This window comes from Notamacropus eugenii, chromosome 1, assembly GCF_028372415.1.
Source record: "Notamacropus eugenii isolate mMacEug1 chromosome 1, mMacEug1.pri_v2, whole genome shotgun sequence".
In the NCBI taxonomy this organism is placed as follows: Eukaryota; Metazoa; Chordata; class Mammalia; order Diprotodontia; family Macropodidae; genus Notamacropus; species Notamacropus eugenii.
Window position 1 is genome coordinate 386,544,095 of NC_092872.1, and position 20,002 is coordinate 386,564,096.

At 40.6% G+C, this 20,002-nt stretch overlaps 1 protein-coding gene across 1 annotated transcript in view; it reads right to left on the reverse strand.

Annotated features, from left to right (window-relative positions):
* Positions 1-20,002, reverse strand: part of ADAM19 (ADAM metallopeptidase domain 19) — a 136,274-nt gene that overhangs the window by 91,906 nt on the left and 24,366 nt on the right. Inside the window, exon 3 of the mRNA XM_072630847.1 lies at positions 19,380-19,450. Within this exon, the coding sequence (XP_072486948.1) occupies positions 19,380-19,450 (71 nt within the window). The remainder of the gene's footprint in view (positions 1-19,379; positions 19,451-20,002) is intronic.

Here is a 20,002-nt window from a genome sequence, read left to right on the forward strand (position 1 = left end):
ACAAGGGGAAAAAGGCTGAGGCTGCCAATTTTCTTCGAGGCAGCAAAAGAGGGGTCATATCAGAGCTGGTGAGAGAAGGGCTGGAAAGAGTCCATGATGTAAAGATGTTCTAAAGACCCTGTTTCTCCTTAAAATGGCTTGCAGTCATCTTGGCCCTGCTCCACCCACTCAATGATATCATTGTTTTCCACAAGAACCAAATCTTAAGAGCAGCTTGAGAACCCATGAAAAGGTCCCCAGTGAAAGGCTTCTACTGGTAGAATTGGTTGGTGAAGTGGGGGTGGGGCTGTGGCAAGGGGAGTTCCACTACTGGCCTCCAGTTACTTGAGAGTAGAGGTCAAATGTTTAAAATTTTAGATGAAGATTATGTAGGAGGCCCAAATTAAAGACTGAAAACAGATTTTCCTCTTGGCAAGTGTGTAGGGGGAGATTATGCTAGATTAGGGGTAAGAGACTTAGGCCTTCAAGGCATGTTCACATACATTAGCACAATGAGAAGGTCTTACATCAACCCTGCAAGGTACATGAAGTAGGGCAGCCACTTATCAGACTCATTCGACAGATCTAGGTCTAGCTGAATGGGACCTCAGAAGCATTATAATCCAACCTCCTCATTCTACAGTGGAAGAAACTGAGGCCCAGGGAAGTAGGCCGTAAGCAATTTGCTCAAGTTCAGGGTTTAAACCTAGATCTTCTAACTCCAAAGGTCATAATCCTTCCATGGGAGTGGAAGGTAACATAATGAATTACCTAAACACAGAGCTTGTCTTTCTGATTCCTTCTCCAAAGACGCGAATCCATTGCAGAGAATGCTTTGAGAAAAACAAGAAGCTTCTACTATGTCCATAGGAGATGGGTTGCATTTTGTGCACAGACTAACAAAAGCTAAGTAGGAACTTGGGCTCCAAGTTTTCTCCTCCATGCTCTGGCCCTCATTCATCTCATTTAGGATTCAAGGTTTCTCCAAAAGGCTGCATGAGTCATTGACTCTAAATCCAGAAAGTGTAAATCTCACTTTCTCAAAATCAAAATATCTTCTGGAGGAAGTATAAATATGGCTTAGCACTCTGGCTAAGGGCAGCCCAGGGAGGGTTAATTTTCAGAACTGCCAAAATCCTTCAGTTTGTCGGGCCCAGAACTTTCCTATACCATTTTCTCCAGCTTACCCCACTCCATAGTGCTAGAAGGCATTCATTCTTTGTGACCCTTCTGGAGTCTGGTGTAACATGGAAAGAAACACCACCATGCCACAAACCTTGCTGGTACAGTCTAAGTCATGAAGCATGTCCCAAGATGCAATGTAGTCATGGGAAATAATATTTGATCAGTAGCCAAGAGACTTGAGTTTGAGTCCTGGTTCTTGCTAACTTAACTATCTGAGTCTGGTTGATTTAGTTATTTTTTTTTTTTTTGCTCATTAAAGGAGCCATTCTCTAACTACTTCTTTAAAAGGCCTATTCACTAAATGGGCATTACCTCACTCTAACTGAGCACCTGAAAAGGCCTTAACCTAAAAAGGCCAAGGTCTCAAATTGCATCCGGGGCTGTCTCCAGTCATCCTGATGAATATCTGGTCACTGAATCCAGATGGCCTAGGATGAGAAAGTGAGGCTGGTAACCTTGCACAGCCCTCCCTCACTCAAAACAAAGTCAAGTGCAAGTCATGTCATCATTTCTCTGATGGCATGGTCTTCTTCAGCAATGAAGGATGAACACAACAGCAACAACAATCTGAGCTGGGGCAAATCACCAGCCTTTATTTTCTTCTCTGTAAAATGAAGGGTTGGACTATATTACCTTTAATTAATTAAGGTCCATTCCAGTACTCAATCTATTGTCATTGTGTGCCCTTCATTCTTGAAGAGGACCATGACATCAGGAAGGTGATGTCTTAACTTGCAAGTGAATTAGATTTAGGTGAGGCAGGGCTGTGCACGGTCACCAGCCTCACTCTCTCTACAAGACCCATCTGAGTCCAGAGGCAAGACATAGATCAGGATGACTAGAAATGACCCTGGGTGCGGTGGGAGATCTTGGACTTTTTAAACTAAGATCTTTCCCAGGTCTCAGTTTGTCTGAGGCAACACCCATTGAGTGATTAAGAATAGGTAAGAGAGGGGTCAAAAGACAGACCAGTTTGCCTTTCCAAAAGACATCCAGCAGAAAGATGAGCACTAATAATCACTGAGCACTAAATCTACGATCCCACGAATCCTATGGGCTTCAGTGTCCTGCTTGCTCTAAAAGAGGTCCAGCATAAATAAAGTAGAACATTCATTAAGCACCTGGTGTCTATTGGGCACTGTATTAAGCCTTAGGGAAAACAAAAATGAACAATCAAGGTAGTACCTGCCTTCATGAAGTTTATATTCCAATAGGGGAAGATAGCACATAAAAGGGTACTAGAAAAGGGAAGAAGATGTACACGATATGGTAATGTTAACGGGGGGTAGGGGAAAGACTTAAAGATCATCCCTGCCCATTAATAGGCCTCAATACCTTTAGTTAATCTCTACTGAGTCCCTGCGTCAGAAGGTCTGTCTTCTGGCTCTGAAAAGTGCAAATATACTCTGAGGTGAGGTTTTGTTTTGGGGCTTACTCACTGGAAGTGTTTGTTTGCCCAGATGAGACTCTGGGTAGCCTCTAAGGAGCCTCCCAGCTTTGAAAATCCAGATACTGGTGCTTCTCTCTCCGGTAACTATGTATGTATCTAATGGTCAGACAGCTGGATCTGTCTGTTGATCTATGATGTATGTATTGCTTATAGTCAGACAGTTGGAAGCCCTATCTGTTGGTCTTTATTTCTCTGTTTGTATTTTTTCTGTTGATATATGTGTTTGATTAAAGTAATTGTTGACCCCTCAAAAGTTGCTTTCCTTTTAGAAAAGCAGATCTAAGAACCTGTACAGCAGGTCTTCCTATGTATGCTGGGGTCCTTGCTGTTACAGATATAGAGAGGGCCATGAAGTAGTGTGGTGGCTTGGTTCCTGGCAAGATAAGACAAAAGCTATTTTTTATCAGAGCTGGGGAGACAAAAGGGTAGAACCCAAGGTTGCAGAAGTGGAGAAATGATAATAGGCAGAGTGTAGGCAGCATGATAAGGAGCCCAGCATGGAGGTCTGGTTCCAGGCAAGATAAGATAAGCCCCTCAGAGCTTTTTAAAGTTTAATGACAGTCAGCTCTCTTTCAGCTCCTACAAGTCCATGGTTCTATCAGGACCATGGGAAGGTATTGAATTATCATACATCAAATAAGTAAAAAAAAAAAAAAAAAATGGAATCATTGTCTCCCTCCATATATACCCTCTGCCAGATTTCAGTAAATCCACAACCTCATTCATAGGGTTATTCCCTACACCAAAACAGATTACAGTTCATCTACTCCCTCCTGTTCTGGGTAAATCTTGTTCATATCTTTTCACAAATAGACCAGAAGATCCACCCAGTGTGGTACAATCTGATTTCGTTAGTATTTCATGGCTAGTAGGGCACCCCATGGCTTATCCATCACTCTTACTTCATGACCATGTTCATTCAATGCCTCACGGTAGTGTGGAGGTAACCCCGTGTCATTAAATTCATGCCAGTGAAATGTAATGCCTGAAAGGTCTTTCTAATGGAAAGGCTGCAAGTTCAGGATTAGTGAGAGAATGAATGTCTGCTGCACAAGGACTGCAATCAATCATTCAACAAGCACTTGTTAAACACTAATATGTGCCAGGCATTATGTTATGCCCTGGACACACAAATACAAAGGGGAAATAGCATAAAGAGAATCACCATTACCATGGGCCTTAAGAAGAAAAATAGTTTTTTGTTCAAAGAACAATTTGTTGTTCACTCATTTTTCAGTTGTGTTCAACTCTTCATGACCCCATTTGGGGTTTTCTTGGCAGATACTAGTGGTGTATCATTTTCTTCTCTAGTTCATTTTACAGATGAGGAAACTGAGGCAAAAAAGTTTAAGTAACTTGCACAGGGTCATTCAGTTGGTAAGTGTCTGAAACTAGATTTGAATTCAGGAATAATAAGCCTTACTGACTTGAGATCCAGCACTCTATCCACTGCACCACCAAGCTTCCCCTTCTAAAGGTTATAGTCCACTCAAATCCAACGAAATCCACAGACCACTCTCAAGGCCACCAGGCTTTCCTTTGCAGTACAAAGCACCTGGCTAAGTCCATTACAGGAAGTTGTTCACTTTCCATTATTCTTTCACCGCCCCTTATTCCCAGGCTGCAGTAACATCAATGGGGCAAAAGAAAATATAGACTATCCTTCCTGCTCAGGCCTGTACAGCAACCTCTGGCTTTGATTTCTCACCCCACCCCCAACTTTTACAAGCCTGCTCAATGAGATAAAGCTAGAAACTGTGACCAAAAGATGAACCCCTAATGCCTTATCAGACAGTTTAGTGTTTTGTAAAGGAGGGAATGTTTGTTATTTCAGGCACAGAGAAGAGGTATCCCATGCCCATCTGCAAAGCTGGATACCTGTACTCATCTCAACTTAAGGCATGAGGGCCAGTCTCTTCAACAGTGAGTTCTCGCTGGGGCACTGGATTTTCAGGTCAATTCTTAATTACATTTGGCAACAGCTCAAGGGATTTCCCTCTGATTCCACTTTTAAGGGCTATGAGACCAAGCAAAATGTAAAGCTATGTAGGAAGGGGAAAAGGAAAGGGTGGAGTGAAGGAAAAAAGAAAAGAGGAAGGGCTAAAAACAGCTGAGGCGACCAGAGAAAGAATCAAAAAACTATGGACAAGTTGGAGAACCACAGATCTGGAGCTGAAAGGAATTCCAGACACCATCTGAGTTTTCACAGGCCAGGGAGAAGCATCCCACTGGCAGACTCAGGGAACCCCATTAGCTCCATCCAGAGTGTGATGGGGTGCTTCAGAATTTTTTAGGTTATAAGCAGGAGTTACCGGAGGGATCAAGGTTTTTAAGTTAAAAGGGATCTCAGAGGTTCTCCAATCAAATCATCTCATCTTACAGCTGAAGAAACTGAGAGGCAAGAAAGTTAAATGACTTATCCAAGGTTACACAGGGAGCAAGCATCAGAGGTGGGATTTGAACCCAGAATCTTTGACTCCAGATCATTAGCTTGTAAGCTCCTTAAAGGTAGAGACTATCTTTTGCCTCTTTGTTTCCCTCGCACTTAGCATAGTGCCTGACCCACTGTTGTTCAGTCTCTTTTCTGTTGTGTCTAACTCTTCATGACCCCATCTGGGATTCTCTTGGCAGGGACACTAAAGTGGTTTGCCTTTTCCTTCTCTAGCTCATTCTACATCTGAGAAAACTGAGGCAAACAGGGTTAAGCGACTTTCCTAGTGCCACACAGCCAGTAAATATCTGAGGCCAGATTTGAACTCAGGAAGAAGAATCTTCCTGACTTTAGACCCAGCACTCTGTCCTGCGCCCATGCATGGCACATAGTAGGCACTTAATTATTTATTGAGTTGAATTGAACTGAATTGAAATGATCCCTCTTCACTATACCACATTGCCTTCTTGGAATCACAAAGAGCACTTTATGTGTGCTTGAGCAATATTAATGAATGATGAACAACCGCAGAATTTGTGGAATATTTCTAAAAAATGTTTCCCTTTTAGTCACACTGTACACAGGGAAGATGACGTCTTGGGAAAGTGTTGTCTTCCAAAAACAAAGACTGCTGAGAGATAAGAGTGGTATCAGATAGAGAGTATTGAACTTAAGAGTCAGCAAAGACCTTTGTGGAAATCCAGCCTCAAATACCAGCTGTGTGACTAGGGACAAGTCACTTATGTCTGAGGCTTACTTTCCTTATCTGTAAAATGGGGATAATAAAACCTGTAGTAGATACCTTACAGGTTGTGAGGTCCTAAGTAAAATGTGAGCTATCACTGTGTGCAGATGGGTGTGTTGTGACTTCGAGAAAGACAGGAGCTCTCTAGTTCTGAACCTTCTATATGGCACTAGACGGGGTACTCAATTTGGAATCAGAAGACCTGGGTTCAGATCTTGACTCTGCTAAACACTGTGTGACCTTGAATAAGTCACTTCATTTCTTTGACCCTTGGTTTCCTTAGCTACAAAATGAGGAGGTTTGATTAGAGAAGTCTGAAGTAAATTCTCTAATTCCAACCTATTTGCTCTGCAAAATATTTAGGTCACTTATTCTCTGGGGCTCTGTTTGCCTCTCTGCAGAATGGGACACCACTCAAATGAATCCTCGAAGCTGCTGGAATTTACTGAATGAGGAAGTGACATGATCAGATCTGCTTTTTAGGAGAAGCTCTTAGAAAATGGATGATTGAGACAGGGAGACCGATTAGGAGGCTATCATAATAGTCCAATTAAAAGGTGATGGGGGACTAAACAAAGCTGGTATCCATGTAAGTAGAGGAAAAGAGGCATATAAGAGGGATTCAGTGGAGTTGGAAAAGGAAAAATTTGGCAGCTGAATAGATGTGGGATGAGTAATGGAGTCATGAGAGAATTTGTGCAATGTCTTATTGAAATCTAGATGGATGATATCTACAGTAGTCCCTCATCTACTCATCTAGTGATGCTATCCAAAAAAGGGAATGAGATTAATTACGATTTGTCCTTGATGAGGCCATGTTGGCTTTTGGTAATCACTGCTTCTCTTTCTGAATGCTCAGAAATCATTCCTTTTAATAATGTCTTGGAATTTTTTCAAGAAGCAAAGTAGAGCTCGCCAGCCTGCAGTTTGGGGAATCCACCCTTTTTCCTCTTTTTAAGATATCTCCCCCCCCCCCTTTTTCTAGTTCCACAGCACTTCTGCCATTCCCTTGAACTTTCAAAGATTGCAAGCCAGTAATCACATCCGCTTCTCTGTTAGTATCCTGGGATGCAGTTCAAATATCGTACTTGTTAGGGTTAAGACTTCTTGACCCTGGCAAAGCAGAAAGTAACTTGAGGAAACATGATCATATGGAATCTGGCCCTTTTCACTCTAGAGGGGCCAGTGGAAAGGACACTTGACTTGTAGTCAAAAGGCTTGAATCTTGGCTACGTTACTTCACCAACCGTATGAATTGAGACAAGTCTTTTGTCCTTTCCAGCTATAAATCTGTGGTCTTATGATCGACAATACCACATCAAAATCAATTATTAAGTAGTCACTAGAATAGAAAGGTAACAGCACTTTAGTGGAATTTGCACATAGGGTGGTATAAATAATGATATAGCCTGAGAATAAGAACACATAGCCCAGAAGAAGTAAGGGATGTGGGGAGAAAACAGAGCAGATATTCAACGAAGCTCTACGTATTTTCTTTCATTCAATAAATATTTATTGGGTGCCTGATATGTACAAGGCATGGTGCTAGGTGAGGGGGGTGATGAAAAGTTTTCTAAGACAGAGCCATAGCCTTCAAGTAATTAATAATTTAGTACAGACAAGGTAGAATGGTGGGATAAAAAATGTACTTGAATTTGGAGTCAAAGGAGATCTGGGTTCAATCCTGACTCTGCTCCTCACTATGCTTAGGAAGTTATCTTTAAGTTAGCATTTTCATTTCACTAGTTGGTAGCAGAAGAAACCTACAAAGTGACAATTGGTTATTAGGTACAGGGATTGGGCAGCTGGGTGGTACAGTGGAGAGAGAGCTGGGCTTGGAGACAGGATGACCTGAGCTCAAAGTCGGACTCAGACACTTACGAGTTGTGTGACCCTGGGCAAGTCACTAAACCTTGTTTGCCTCAGTTCCTTCATCTGCAAAATGAAATGGAGGAGGAAATGACAAACTAGTCCAGTATCTTTGCCAAGAAAACCTTAAATGGGGTCATGAAGAGTCACAGACAACTGAAATAACTGAACAACCTAGGGATGATGGACAAAGAAGTCAGAAAAGAAGCTCCCTACACTAGGACTCATCAAGTCAGACTGTAGGAAGCAAATCATCAGGACGATCGTGAGAATACTATTTTGATTAGATTACGTTTAGGAGAAGAAGGGAAAAGTAATTATATAGTGCCTACTATGTGCTGTGTTGAGTGTTTTACAAATATTATCTCATTTGTTTATTTCCTATGTATTTCCCAGCACCTAATTTTGAGCAACTTTCCTCCTATTCCCATTTAATATTCCTCTTTATTATTGGAAAACATTGGCCCTTAAACCTTACGTGACACAGCAAAAAGGGGGGATGGACCCAGAGTCAGAAGACCAGAGTTCAAATATCATCTCTGCTATTTTTTAGTGGACTACAACATCAAAATAAGTCATATTTATAATATGGCAGCCAAAACCACTAACATAACTTTATGTATCTTTAAGAGAGGCATAGTATGCACAAGGATAGATGTACTCTGTACTCTGCCCTGGTCAGACCACATTTGGAGGATTGTGTTCAGGTCTGGCCACCACATACAAGGAAGGCCATTGACAAATGAAATCATGTTCACTGGAAGGTAACCAGGATGGCAAAAAGACTATGGTATAAACATATGCATTGAAGGAAGAAGAGATATGTAGCCTGAGAAGAGAAAGAAGCCTTGGGAAGGAGCAGTATAATAGCCTTCCTCAGGTACTTAAGGTATTTTCATATGGAAAAAGAATTGTTTCTGCTTGTCCTAAAGTCAGAATTAGAAGAATTAGGGGCAGAGTGAAGAGCAAATTATATCAGCTTGATAAAAGGAAAAAATTCATGAAATTAGAGCTATGCCAAATTGAAATGGGCATCCTTGGGCTTGAGCTGATGTCTGCTCACTAGAGGTCTTCTAGAGGGCATCAAAGTCTGGATGCCCACTTTTGGGGTGTGTTATAAAGAGAATTCTTGGTCAGGTGTGAGTGGAACTGAAGTGACTTCTAAAGTCTCTTTCAACTCTGAGATTCTATAATTCTCAGGGGCAACAGGGTGAATGAGTAGAAGAAAAAGCAAAGAATTCTTTGATTTGGACAATGGAAAGGATTACAATTTGATGTTGAGAAATATTGTCTATTTTTCTCCAAATGTAACTGTAAAAAAAGTGACAAACCAAATTTTAAATCAGGAAGTCATTTCTTCTCAGAGGGCTGATTAGCATCTGCATGTCTACACATCACAAATAAGAAACACTTTAGTAAACATACACAATAGATATTCATGAGTTTTGTAAGTTCCTCTCTAACACATGGTAAGAGCTAAAAAGCCAAATTCAGAACAAAATTGCAGGAAGCCATTCCCACAAGGGATCCAGGTGAAGTCATGGTGCCCAGCTCTGCTGCTTCCATTTCTGTCAAGAAATTTGGCTCTTGCCAACCTGTTGATGCAGCAAACAACATGCTCAACACTGTTTTTTATTTCATGCTTCTGTAATGCATGTGCCACATAAAATTGTGTGCTGCAGATTTCTGTTTTTGTGTCTCATCCCCCTGCTAGATTATAAGCTCCATCAATCAACAATTGATCAAAAAGCATGTATTGAGTACCTTCTGTGTAAACAGGCACTGAGAATATCAAGATAGAAGTGAATCTGTTCTTTTCCTTAAGGTGTTTAAATTCTGTCAGAAGACATAATACATCCATAGTCACTTTTTTAAAATGCAGTTTTATTTTGGAGGTGAAGGCTCTAGTAACTGGGGTGGAAGGGATCATATAGAAGCTAAAGCTTAGTTTTGAAGGAAACTAGAGATTCTAAAAGGCAGAGGTGAGGAGAAGGGAGTGAATGGGAACAGACCTAAGGATTCTAAATGTTATATACATGGAGATGTCATAGCACCCCCCAAAAAAACCCAGATTCCAAACAGAGGGTCTACAGCCAGTGCAAAAGCTCTGAGATAAGAGGGACAGTGTCTTACCTAAACTCTGTATCTCACTAATGTACAGTACAAAATTCTGCATACAGTTGGTGTTTAATAAATGTCTCTTAGATTCATCATTTTACTGCTTACCATAAAACACAAGAGCAGCCCCCAAAATGTAGGGGACCTATGCCCATGTCTGCAGAGTGATCTTTGAATGCTTTTCTAGGAGGGAAAGGAAGAACAAAGGTCTGAGAACCTGGAAACTATTTGGCATCCTAGAGTCCTAAAGGTCTGTCTAGTCTACCTTGAGGAAGGAAACCTTCCAATTATAACTGAAAAACCAATTCAATTTAAAAAAAAAAAAGAAAAGAAAAAGAAATCTGAAAAAAAATTGCTCAGAGAGACAACAAGAAATCTTTTGCATTCTCCCACTCAGACAGAAAACTCAAGTTTATCAGTATTCTCATAATCCTCCATGATTTCATCATTAATTTCATATGGGTGCCCCATGCACTACTAAAGAAATGGTCTTCATGAATTGCAATGAAACCAGAAAGTTTTACTCTAGTAGCCAGCCTTCTTGGAGTAAGACCAACTAGGCTGGTCTTCAAAAGACTGATAGTCAACCTCTCATTGGGCCTATATTTGAAGGTTTCTTCTTTAAGTCTGGTAGAATATTAGTGTTTATGCTTGGAGGAATAGTTTTCTCCTCAAATATAGAATGATCTCCATGCCATGATGGGGAATCAAAGAAGATGTCAGTGGAAGGTGAGCCCATCAAATACAAGAGAAAACGTGATGTCCAGGCATTTCTCAAGGGAGCACAGGCTGAACTAACATAGCCCATTGTACTTCCCTCCTTCCTCCTGCACATTCTATCCTGTACCATAGAGTTTTGTTATATCTCTTACTAGAATTTAAATCCTATGAGAGCAGGGACTTAGCAGTCTTCTTAGAGAGTTTCTGCAATGGACAGAGCCATTAGATTTGGAATCCAGAAGACCTAAGCTCAAATCCCACCTCTGATATTTGCTAGTTCTGTGACCCTGAGTAACTCACTTAAAATCTCTCAGTCTCAGGTTCTCACCTATAAAAAAAGAATCATAATAACACCTACCTCACCGGGTTGTAAGGATGAAATGAGATTATATGTAGAGTTTTTGCAAACCTGAAAGTGCTTTATAAATATTAGTTGTTTATTGTATTATTACTCCCTCTACTACCACTATTATCATTATTCACAATTTCCACAGGACTTAGAACAAACCCCGACATAGAATAGGCAGATGATAAGTAGTAATCAAAAGAGTTGACTGTGTCTCAAGGTGAGCTTCCTACACTGGAATGTGAGAGTGAAGGATCCCAATATTTAGAGCTAGAAAGAACTAGAGCTGATAGGTCAGTTAGTCCACCTCCACTGCTTCCCTTTAAAAAACTTTTTTAAAAATTTTATATTTTATATATTAATGCTTTGCTAAAAATTTTTACATCACAATCATTTCTGGATATCTCCCACTCCCACATTAGACTATCCCTTTTAACAGAAAAAAATAAGTAAGTCAAAAAAAGTGGCTAATGTATGTGACATTCTTTCACTTTGCAGATGAAGGAAGTTTTGCACTAGAGGTTATGAAGGTTTTGGGTATATATTAGTAATGAAAAGAGGGTGATCCCTAGCTTTCTATGAGGTACAGTGGGAGCAGTCCTACTTAGATGCAGGGGAATAGACAAAAAGACTGGGGCAGAGGAAGGAAGTGGAGGCAAAAAATCAGCAAAACAAATGGAGACATCTGATCAGAAAGGAGAAAAGAAGTACACACAGGTTCAAAGTGTATACAGCAAAATTTCTTTTTAAGAGATAACGTTAGTCAATGTTTGGATTAGAGATATAAGAGATATAAGAGAAAAAAATCACACCTGCTAATTACTGAACAAAAGCAGGTGAGAAAAGCAATAAATGTTCTGCAAATAACCTAAGTTGCTAAGAAGCTCCTAGCATGGCTAACAAGAAGCTTGCACTATATCAGTTCATCAGTTAGCCACAAACTGTTGTTCAGTCATTTCTAGGTCTTCTTGGTAAAGACAATGGAGTGGTTAACAACTTTCTTCTCCAAGTGAGTCACGAAAGCTACCAACAAAAACACTTGGGGACTAAAGATCTAGCAATTGCAGAAGGAAAAGGAGAAATGTGTACCAAATTGCAGAGTATAGGCATTAGGGACAAGTAACAGCTATGTGTGAACACAGGAGATAGAAAACAAGAGGAGTAGGACAGCTCTCTCAAATGTAGAGTGCTCTTGAGAACCTCCCGGTTATCAAGGAGGAAGAAGTGTTCCTAGAAAGATTGGGGGAAGTTCTTCAAAGAGAAAATAAAAATTATGAAGAAGAGGAGAATCCTAAATGGGCAAGATGGAGAGGGAGGAAAAAATGAAATACAGAGAAGGAAGCGAGGAAGAAGATGCCCAGAACATTTGGAGTTGTAGAATGTGTGATGGGCAGCTGAGTGAGCTTGGAATCAGGAAGACTCTTCTTCCTGAATTCAAATTCAGCCTCAGACACTTACTAGATGTGTGACCTCGGGCAAGTCATTTAACCCTGTTTGCCTCAGTTTCTTCATCTTTAAAATGAGCTGGAGAAGGAAATGACAAACCAATATCTTTGTCAAGAAAATCCCAAATGGAGTCATAAAGAGTAGGACATAACTGAAAACTAATGAATAACAATGTGTGTGAATCATTTCCTACAGAATGGAAGAGGTGGACTGCCTCAAGAGGAAAGAAACTCCAAGGATTAATGATATGGAAGCACAGATGCCATGACTAGACAGATCATTCAGAAATAATCATATTAGAGGAAGTAGAGATGAATAGTGGTGCTGTTGACTCATTGTTGAAGGGCATAAGGGCAACCATGAATCAGTCTGACATAAGCATGAGCAAGGTCAGCCATCTTCATCTTTTCAGGGTGCATGAGCTGAATGCAAAAGAGGGTCTCCTGAGACTTATCATGGATACACAGGTATGCATGGGAAAAGTCATAGCATTAGAAAGAATCTAGAAAAATTTGTTAGGGATGATGAAATCCTGAGGAAAAACTGAAGACCTTAGGAGCACAAGTGGTACTTTCATCACAGGTACTGAAGGAAAAAGGAGACAGAATAGAGGAAGATAGAGGCAGATTCAAGAATTGAAAAAGTGGTTAAGGAAGTGGTGCCTAAAGGTGGGATCTGGATTTCTGGAGCACATATTAAAATACAGAAAGGAGCAGCTCTTGCCAGATACAGAACATAGCTAATGAGGTCCAGTAACATACATATTTTACTGGAATCTTGAAAATCTGATTGAGAGGACTTTAAAGTAAAAACAGAGAGAGAGAGAGAGAGAGAGAGAGAGAGAGAGAGGAAACTACTCCCATGATCTGACAAGTCAGAGAGAAGATTAGTCAGTGAAATACAGAAAGAAGGATATCCATAGAAAGACTATTAGTATCAAGGAGCCAAATTTAAGAAAACCAGCCATAAATAACACATAGCCTAAGATTCCTATGCACAAATGCACCTACTAGGGATAGTAAACAGGGTGAGATCTGAAGAAAGAGGCAAGTTGAGACCTGTGGGTCTCATCGAGATTTGATGAAAAGGGACTCATAGCTAAAAAATGGTTCTAGGGCGGAGTCAAGATGGTGGAGTAGAAAGATGCATGTACTTTAGTGCTTCCCCCACAGCCCACAAAATACCTGTAAAAAATGACTCAACAAATTCTAGAGCAGCAGAAGCCATAGAACAACAGAGTAAAAGAGGTTTTCAGCCAAAGGTAACCTGGAAGGCTGACAGGAAGGGTCTATCTCATGGGATGCTGAGAAGAGCAAAGCCCAGCCCTGGCTGCCCAGCACTGGGAGGAACAGGACCTAAACAGACCTCCAGGACAGAATTCTCAGCAGGGAGGGTCCCAGATCCCTCAACCTACAAGCAAAAAAGAAAACTCCAAAGGTCACTGTGGGAGGAGTTTCCCAGCTGGGCAAGAGAGGAGCAAGGTCTCCCCCAGCAGAGGTGGCAGCAGCAGCAGGCAGGAGGCTACAGTGGCTGAGGAAGCAGCCTGGGTCCATTGTCCAGGCAGCTCAGCTTAAAACCTCTGGGGGAATTAAGCAGCTGATCTGAACCTCACCTCTCAGTGGCAGCCCCACCCTTACCCAAAGCCCTTGGGGGAATTAAGCAGCTGATATGAATCTCAGCCTTGAGCACAGTACTGGGGAAAGGAGGAGCACTGGGACCCTCCTCTAGACAAAGGATTCAGAAGTCAAGTAACTGGCTGGGAAAATGACCAAAAAAGAAAAAAATAAGACCATAGAAGGTTACTTTCTTGGTGAACAGGTGTCTCCTTCCATCCTTTCAGATGACAGGCATACTGTCAGAGGAAGTCAAGTCAAGGCCTCTGCCTCCAGTTCCTTCAAAATGAACATGAAATGGGCTCAGGCCATAGAAGAGCTTGAACAGCATGTCAGCAGGCTGCTAAAGGAGAACCAAAATATGCTGAGGAAAATAATACCTTTAAAAAGAGGCTAACTCAATTGGAAAAAGAGGTCCAAAAAGCCAATCAGGAGAAGGAGGCTTTAAAAGCAGAATTAGCCAAATGGAAAAGAAGGTTCCAAAGCTCACTGGACAACATAGTTCTTTAAAAGAGAGACTGGAGTTCAAGGAAGCTAATGACTATGAGATAAACCAAGAAGATAAAAACAAACCAAAAGATTGAAAAAACAGAAGACAATATGAAACATCTCATTGGAAAAACAACTGATCTGGAAAATAGATCCAGGAGAGATAATTTAAAAATTATGGGACTACCTGAAAGTCATGATCAAAAACAGAGCCTAGACATTATCTTTCATGAAATTATCAAGGAAAACTGCCCTGACATTCTAGAACCAGAGGGCAAAAAAATATTGAAAGAATCCACCAATCACCTCCTGAAAGAGACCCAAAAAGAGAAACTCCTAAGAATATTATGGCCAAATTTCAGAGTTCCCAGGTCAAGGAGAAAATATTGCAAGCAGCTAGAAAGAAACAATTCAAGTATTGTGGAAATACAATCAGGATTACACAGGATCTGGCAGCTTCTACATTAAGGGATCGAAAGGCTTGCAACAGCATATTCCAGAAGTCAAAGGAACTGGGTTTAAAACCAAGAATCACCTACCCAGAAAAACTGAGTATAATACTTCAAGGGAATAAATGGTTGTTCAATGATATAGAGGACTTTCAAGCATTCATGATGAAAAGACCAGAACTGAATAGAAAATTTGACTTTCAGACACAAAAATCAAGAGAAGCATGAAAAGGTAAACAGGAAAGAAAAATCATACAGGACTTTCTAAAGCTGAACTGTTTACATTCCTAAATGGAAAACTTTTGAGACTTTTCTCAGTATTTGAGTAGGTGGAGGGATTATACACACACACACACACACACACACACACACACACACACACACACACACAGAGTACAGATTGAGTTTAATCAGAAGAGATGATATCTATAAAAAAAATAAAATTAAATTAAGGGGTGAGAGAGGAAAATATTGGGAAGAGAAAGGGAGAAATGGAATGGAGAAAGCTATCACTCAAAAGAGATAAGAAAAATCTTGTTCAATGGAGGAGAAAAGGGAGAAGGTGAGAGGGAAGAAGTGAAGCTTACTCTCTTCACATATGGCTTAAGGAGGGAGTAACATGCTCACTAAATTTGGTAAGAAAATCTATCTTACAGTACAGGAAAGTAGGGGAGAAGGGGACAAGTGGGGTGAGGGGAATGATAGAAAGGAGGGCAAATGGGAGAAGGGAGAAACTAGAAGCAAACATTTTTGAGAAGGGCCAAGGTCAAATGAGAGAATAGAAAAAAGGGGGGGGGCAGGGTAGGCTGGAGGGCAATATAGTTAGTCTTACACAACATGACTATTATGGAAGTCTTTTGAAAAATGACACATATGTAGCCTGTATTGAATTGCTTGCCCTCCCAGTGGGGATGGGTAGGGAGGAAGGGAGGGAGAGAAGTTGGAATTCAAAGTATCAGAAACAAATGTTGAGAATTATTATTGCATATAACTGGAAAATAAGAAACACAGGTAATGGGGTATAGAAATTTATCTTTCCCTACAAGAAAAGAGAGAAGATGGGGATAAGGGAAGGGTGGGGTGTGATAGAAGGAAAGATATATTGAGAGAAGGGGTAATCAGAATGCAAGATATTATGGGGTTGGGGGGAGAGGAGAGATGGGGAGAAAAATTGGAACTCAAAATTTTGTGGAAATGAATGTTGAAATCTAAAAATAAAGAAAAAAAGAAAGAAAATGGTTCTAGAAGAGCAACCCCTTTTCATGAGAAATAGAAGAGATAAAAAGGGCCACCAAAATAACATTGCTTTTTTTTCCCCAAGACTATTTTTCCTTTGGCAGGAGGCTGGTGGTAGTTATGGCAAAGAGAAGAGTGGTAAGGATGAAACCAAAAAATGGGGGGAGGAAAATGTCAATAAATTTTTTTTTAAATCACAGAAAAGAACAGAAAGAAGTTGGGAGGGAGAAATAGAACAGGACAGTTTTGGAACTAACATGTTGAATTTCTTACTATTTTTTTTTATAAATATGCACACTAGAGCTTGGCAGATTCAAAGACAATCTTTCTCTTGATAGCTGTGTGATCCTGGAGAAATGAGATAACCTATCTAAAGTGTTTTGCAAACCTTAAAAGTATTAGGTAAATGTTAATTATTATTATTTCCATTATCATTATTATTATTCACATTTCCTACAGCACTTCTTTACATATGGAAATAAGCTTTACTGATGTTTTTCAAGTTCATAATACCTTTAAAAGAATTTTTAAAAATAAGAATATATATAAACTTGAATAAATTCATTTATTAGAAAGGAGAGCCCTGATGAAGAACTTTTGGGTAAAGATCAATGAAGGGAATAAACGACATGATGGTGTCATAACCTGGACAGAAAAAAGAAATTGATTAGAATTTGGGAAATAGATTTGAAATCAGGTACAGAGTTCTGATATTGTAGTAATGGGGGACTTTTATTTTCTAGTTATATTTCCCTCTCCCTCCTTCAAGGTCTCTTTCCCTCTTTCTCCTCTCTCTCCTCCCCTCTGTAAAATGATCAGGAGAAGGAAATAGCAAACCACTCCAGTATCCTTGCCAAGAAAACTGCAAATAGGGTCAGACATGACTGAACAAAGACAAAAGTTTATGAGGGAAGGAGGGCACAGAAGAGATTAGGAAAGGTTTTATGTAAAAGGTGGTGTTTGAGCTGCTTCTTTTTTTTTTCACTGTACAGCAGGTACTTTCAATGACATAATATTTCCATTTTTACAGATGAAGTTGCTAAAACAAGGCTTTTTGCTTTTAGAAAGGTCCATGAAAGGATTTGCATTTCTGTCAAATGTGAGATCAGAATTAAATTGGTATGCTTTACAATTAAAGTCACAGATCAGTAAAATCAGATTAGAGATACTACTAAAGCTTGAGCTGCTTCTTGAAGGAAAAGAAGGGATTCTGTGAGGCAGAGGTGAGGAGGGAGTGCATTCCAGGCATGGAGAACAGCCAGTACAAAGGCATAGAGATGGGAGATGAGTGTTATGTGTGAGGAACAAAGAAGGCCAGTTACGTTGGATCATATGGTATATAGGAGGGGTAGTAATGTGAAATGAAGTTGGTAAAGATAAGTTGAGACAATGTCATGGAAAGCTTTAAAAAACCCAACAGAGAAATTTATATTTTATCCTAGAGGCAAAAGTGAGCCAACTGAAATTTACTGAACAGAGGAGTGATTGGTCAGATCTACACTAAAGTAAAATCACTTTGATGGCAGTGCAAAGGGTAAACTGGAGTGGAGAGAGCCTTGGGACAGGGAGATAAATGAGGCCGTTGCAATAATGTAGGTGAAATGTACTCTACAGGTGACATCTGCTTAGGTAAAGCATGGCCTTCATGAACTCTGAGGTCCCATTCAAACTCGAAATCCCCCATCTGCCTCTGTGATTTCCCCCACCCCACCATATTCAAGCCCATTGCATCAAAATAACTTTTACCTTGCTTCAGACATTCTTCTCCTTCCTCTTAAAAGGACAAAAAAGCCCAAATTAGGAATAATTCATTTTCTCCCTTGCTACTAGACTCTAGCAACAATTCTCATCAAGCTGAATATGGCAAAGTCCTCATCCATCCCTTTCTTGGAAGCATTTGATCTGATTACTCATCTGCTTTCAGGGGGCTCAGGGAGCTGCCAAGAAGAAGCCGGCAGCGATCCAAGCCATGCAGTCTTATCAGCTATGTTTACATGTCACAATGAAGCCTGGTTCCTTTGGTAGAATTATACCAAAGTACTTCATTCCTTCTTGCTGAAAGAAGAAGGGAGATCACCTGGTCAGGGATTGCTCTCCAGTTATCATTGGGGAATATCAGGGCAGTGTATTTCTGCTCACCAGCACAACAGCCTGAATCAAGATATTCTAAGGCCAGATGGGAAATCAATACATAAACATTCCTGAGCCACTCCACCACCCAAAATCAATGGCATTAGGTAGACAGATGAGCGCAGAGCAGATGTGACCTCCAGACTGCTGACAGCCACTAGCAGCAGAACCTAATCCCTTTGTTCGGGGACAGAGTCCTGTTACAGAACACAGACAAACCAGGGTCCCTGGATCTAAATCCCAGCACATGTCTTGCTGGCCCCTGCTCAGCTCTACTCGTTTCCACAATCTCCTTTGCTTCTTTCCATATGGTGGGTTGGAGCTTGGCTGTAGGCAGTGAAACAACTGCTGTGGCTTTGTAATATTTTCTCTACAACAACCTTTATCAATGGGGTTATTGTGAACTCCAAGGGATCCCAAAACTAAAAAACTAAAAGAAAAATCCAATGATGAGTCGCTAAGCAGTACAGTAAGCATGCAACATAAGATTTAGGGTCTTGGGGATCATCCAGTTCAGTGGCGTCAAACTCAAATTGTCCACATATTGATTTAGAATATCACAAATTAACATTGTGTTGTGCTGTATTTTTACGTATTTCGCTAAATATTTCCCAATTGCATTTTAATCTGGTTCTTGCCTCACTCAGAAATTTTGTAGCAGCTCATAGGGAACCAGCTGACACTTTTGATCTAGTTCCTAGCTGCATCACTCATAAACCTAGAAATGGAAGAGGCTGTCTAATCTGAGGCCTATGCTGGTTAAGCGACTTGCCAAGGTAACATAGATAATAAGTGGCAAAACTGGGATTTGAACCTACTTCCTCTGACTTCAAATCTAACATGCTTTCCAGTGAGCCACAAAGACTCCCTTAATACTCTTACTTTACAGATGAGGAACTCACTCTGAGGTCATGAACATACACAAGCATGAGAGGCAGAACTGGAACTTGGGTCCTCTGACTTCAAAGTTAACGCCCCTTCCACTGCACTAGAATCAAGGTACTAGGAACTCAGTCTTGCCACTCCAATCTGCTTCCTCAGAGGAGCTGTGAACTCTTGTTATGAACTTAGCCATTTCCACTCTAAAATACAAACACCTGCTTCCTCTATTTGACACGCAGGGTTACAAAAGGTAATTGGTTCATTTCCTAGACATTGTAGTGATCCACTTACTCATTCTTCTCCAGGTCCAAGATGAGGTCTTTCCCTTCTGCAGTTATCCTGAGTTCAGCTTTGAGGGGATGCTGAAAACAATAAAGAAAGAATGTCATCTCCTTGAGAGGAGGGCCTGGATCCCACAGATGTTCAAGGCAGGGCCAGACACAGGGGTTCGACACCAAGTGATGGTGAGCAAGAAAGGGACAATTGGCTCCCCAGCTGACCAAACTTCCTTAATAAAAAGCAGCCCAGACAAGCAACCACCAGAGACTTCTATACACCTTTCCCTAAAAGACAAAGGAAACATAAAACAAGAAATTCAGTACAACAGATGCCGATATTGTCGAGGTGCACAGGGGACCAGGGCTATCGAGAGAAAATGTTAGAAAAGAGAAAAGTCTTATTGTATAGACAAGCATGCCTCACTAGGGACAAAGACAACCAAATCCCACATTTGGTTGCAACACATTTTTGTACTCAGCTTGAGTATTACTGTTCCTATAATTATTAGGAACAATCCACAATTAGACAGAAGCTTCAGTGTTAATGAGAAATATGATCATGTCTTATTCAAGCTTTGTATCTCTACCAGCGTCTACCACACGTGCTTCACACGCAGTAGATATTTAACGAGTATC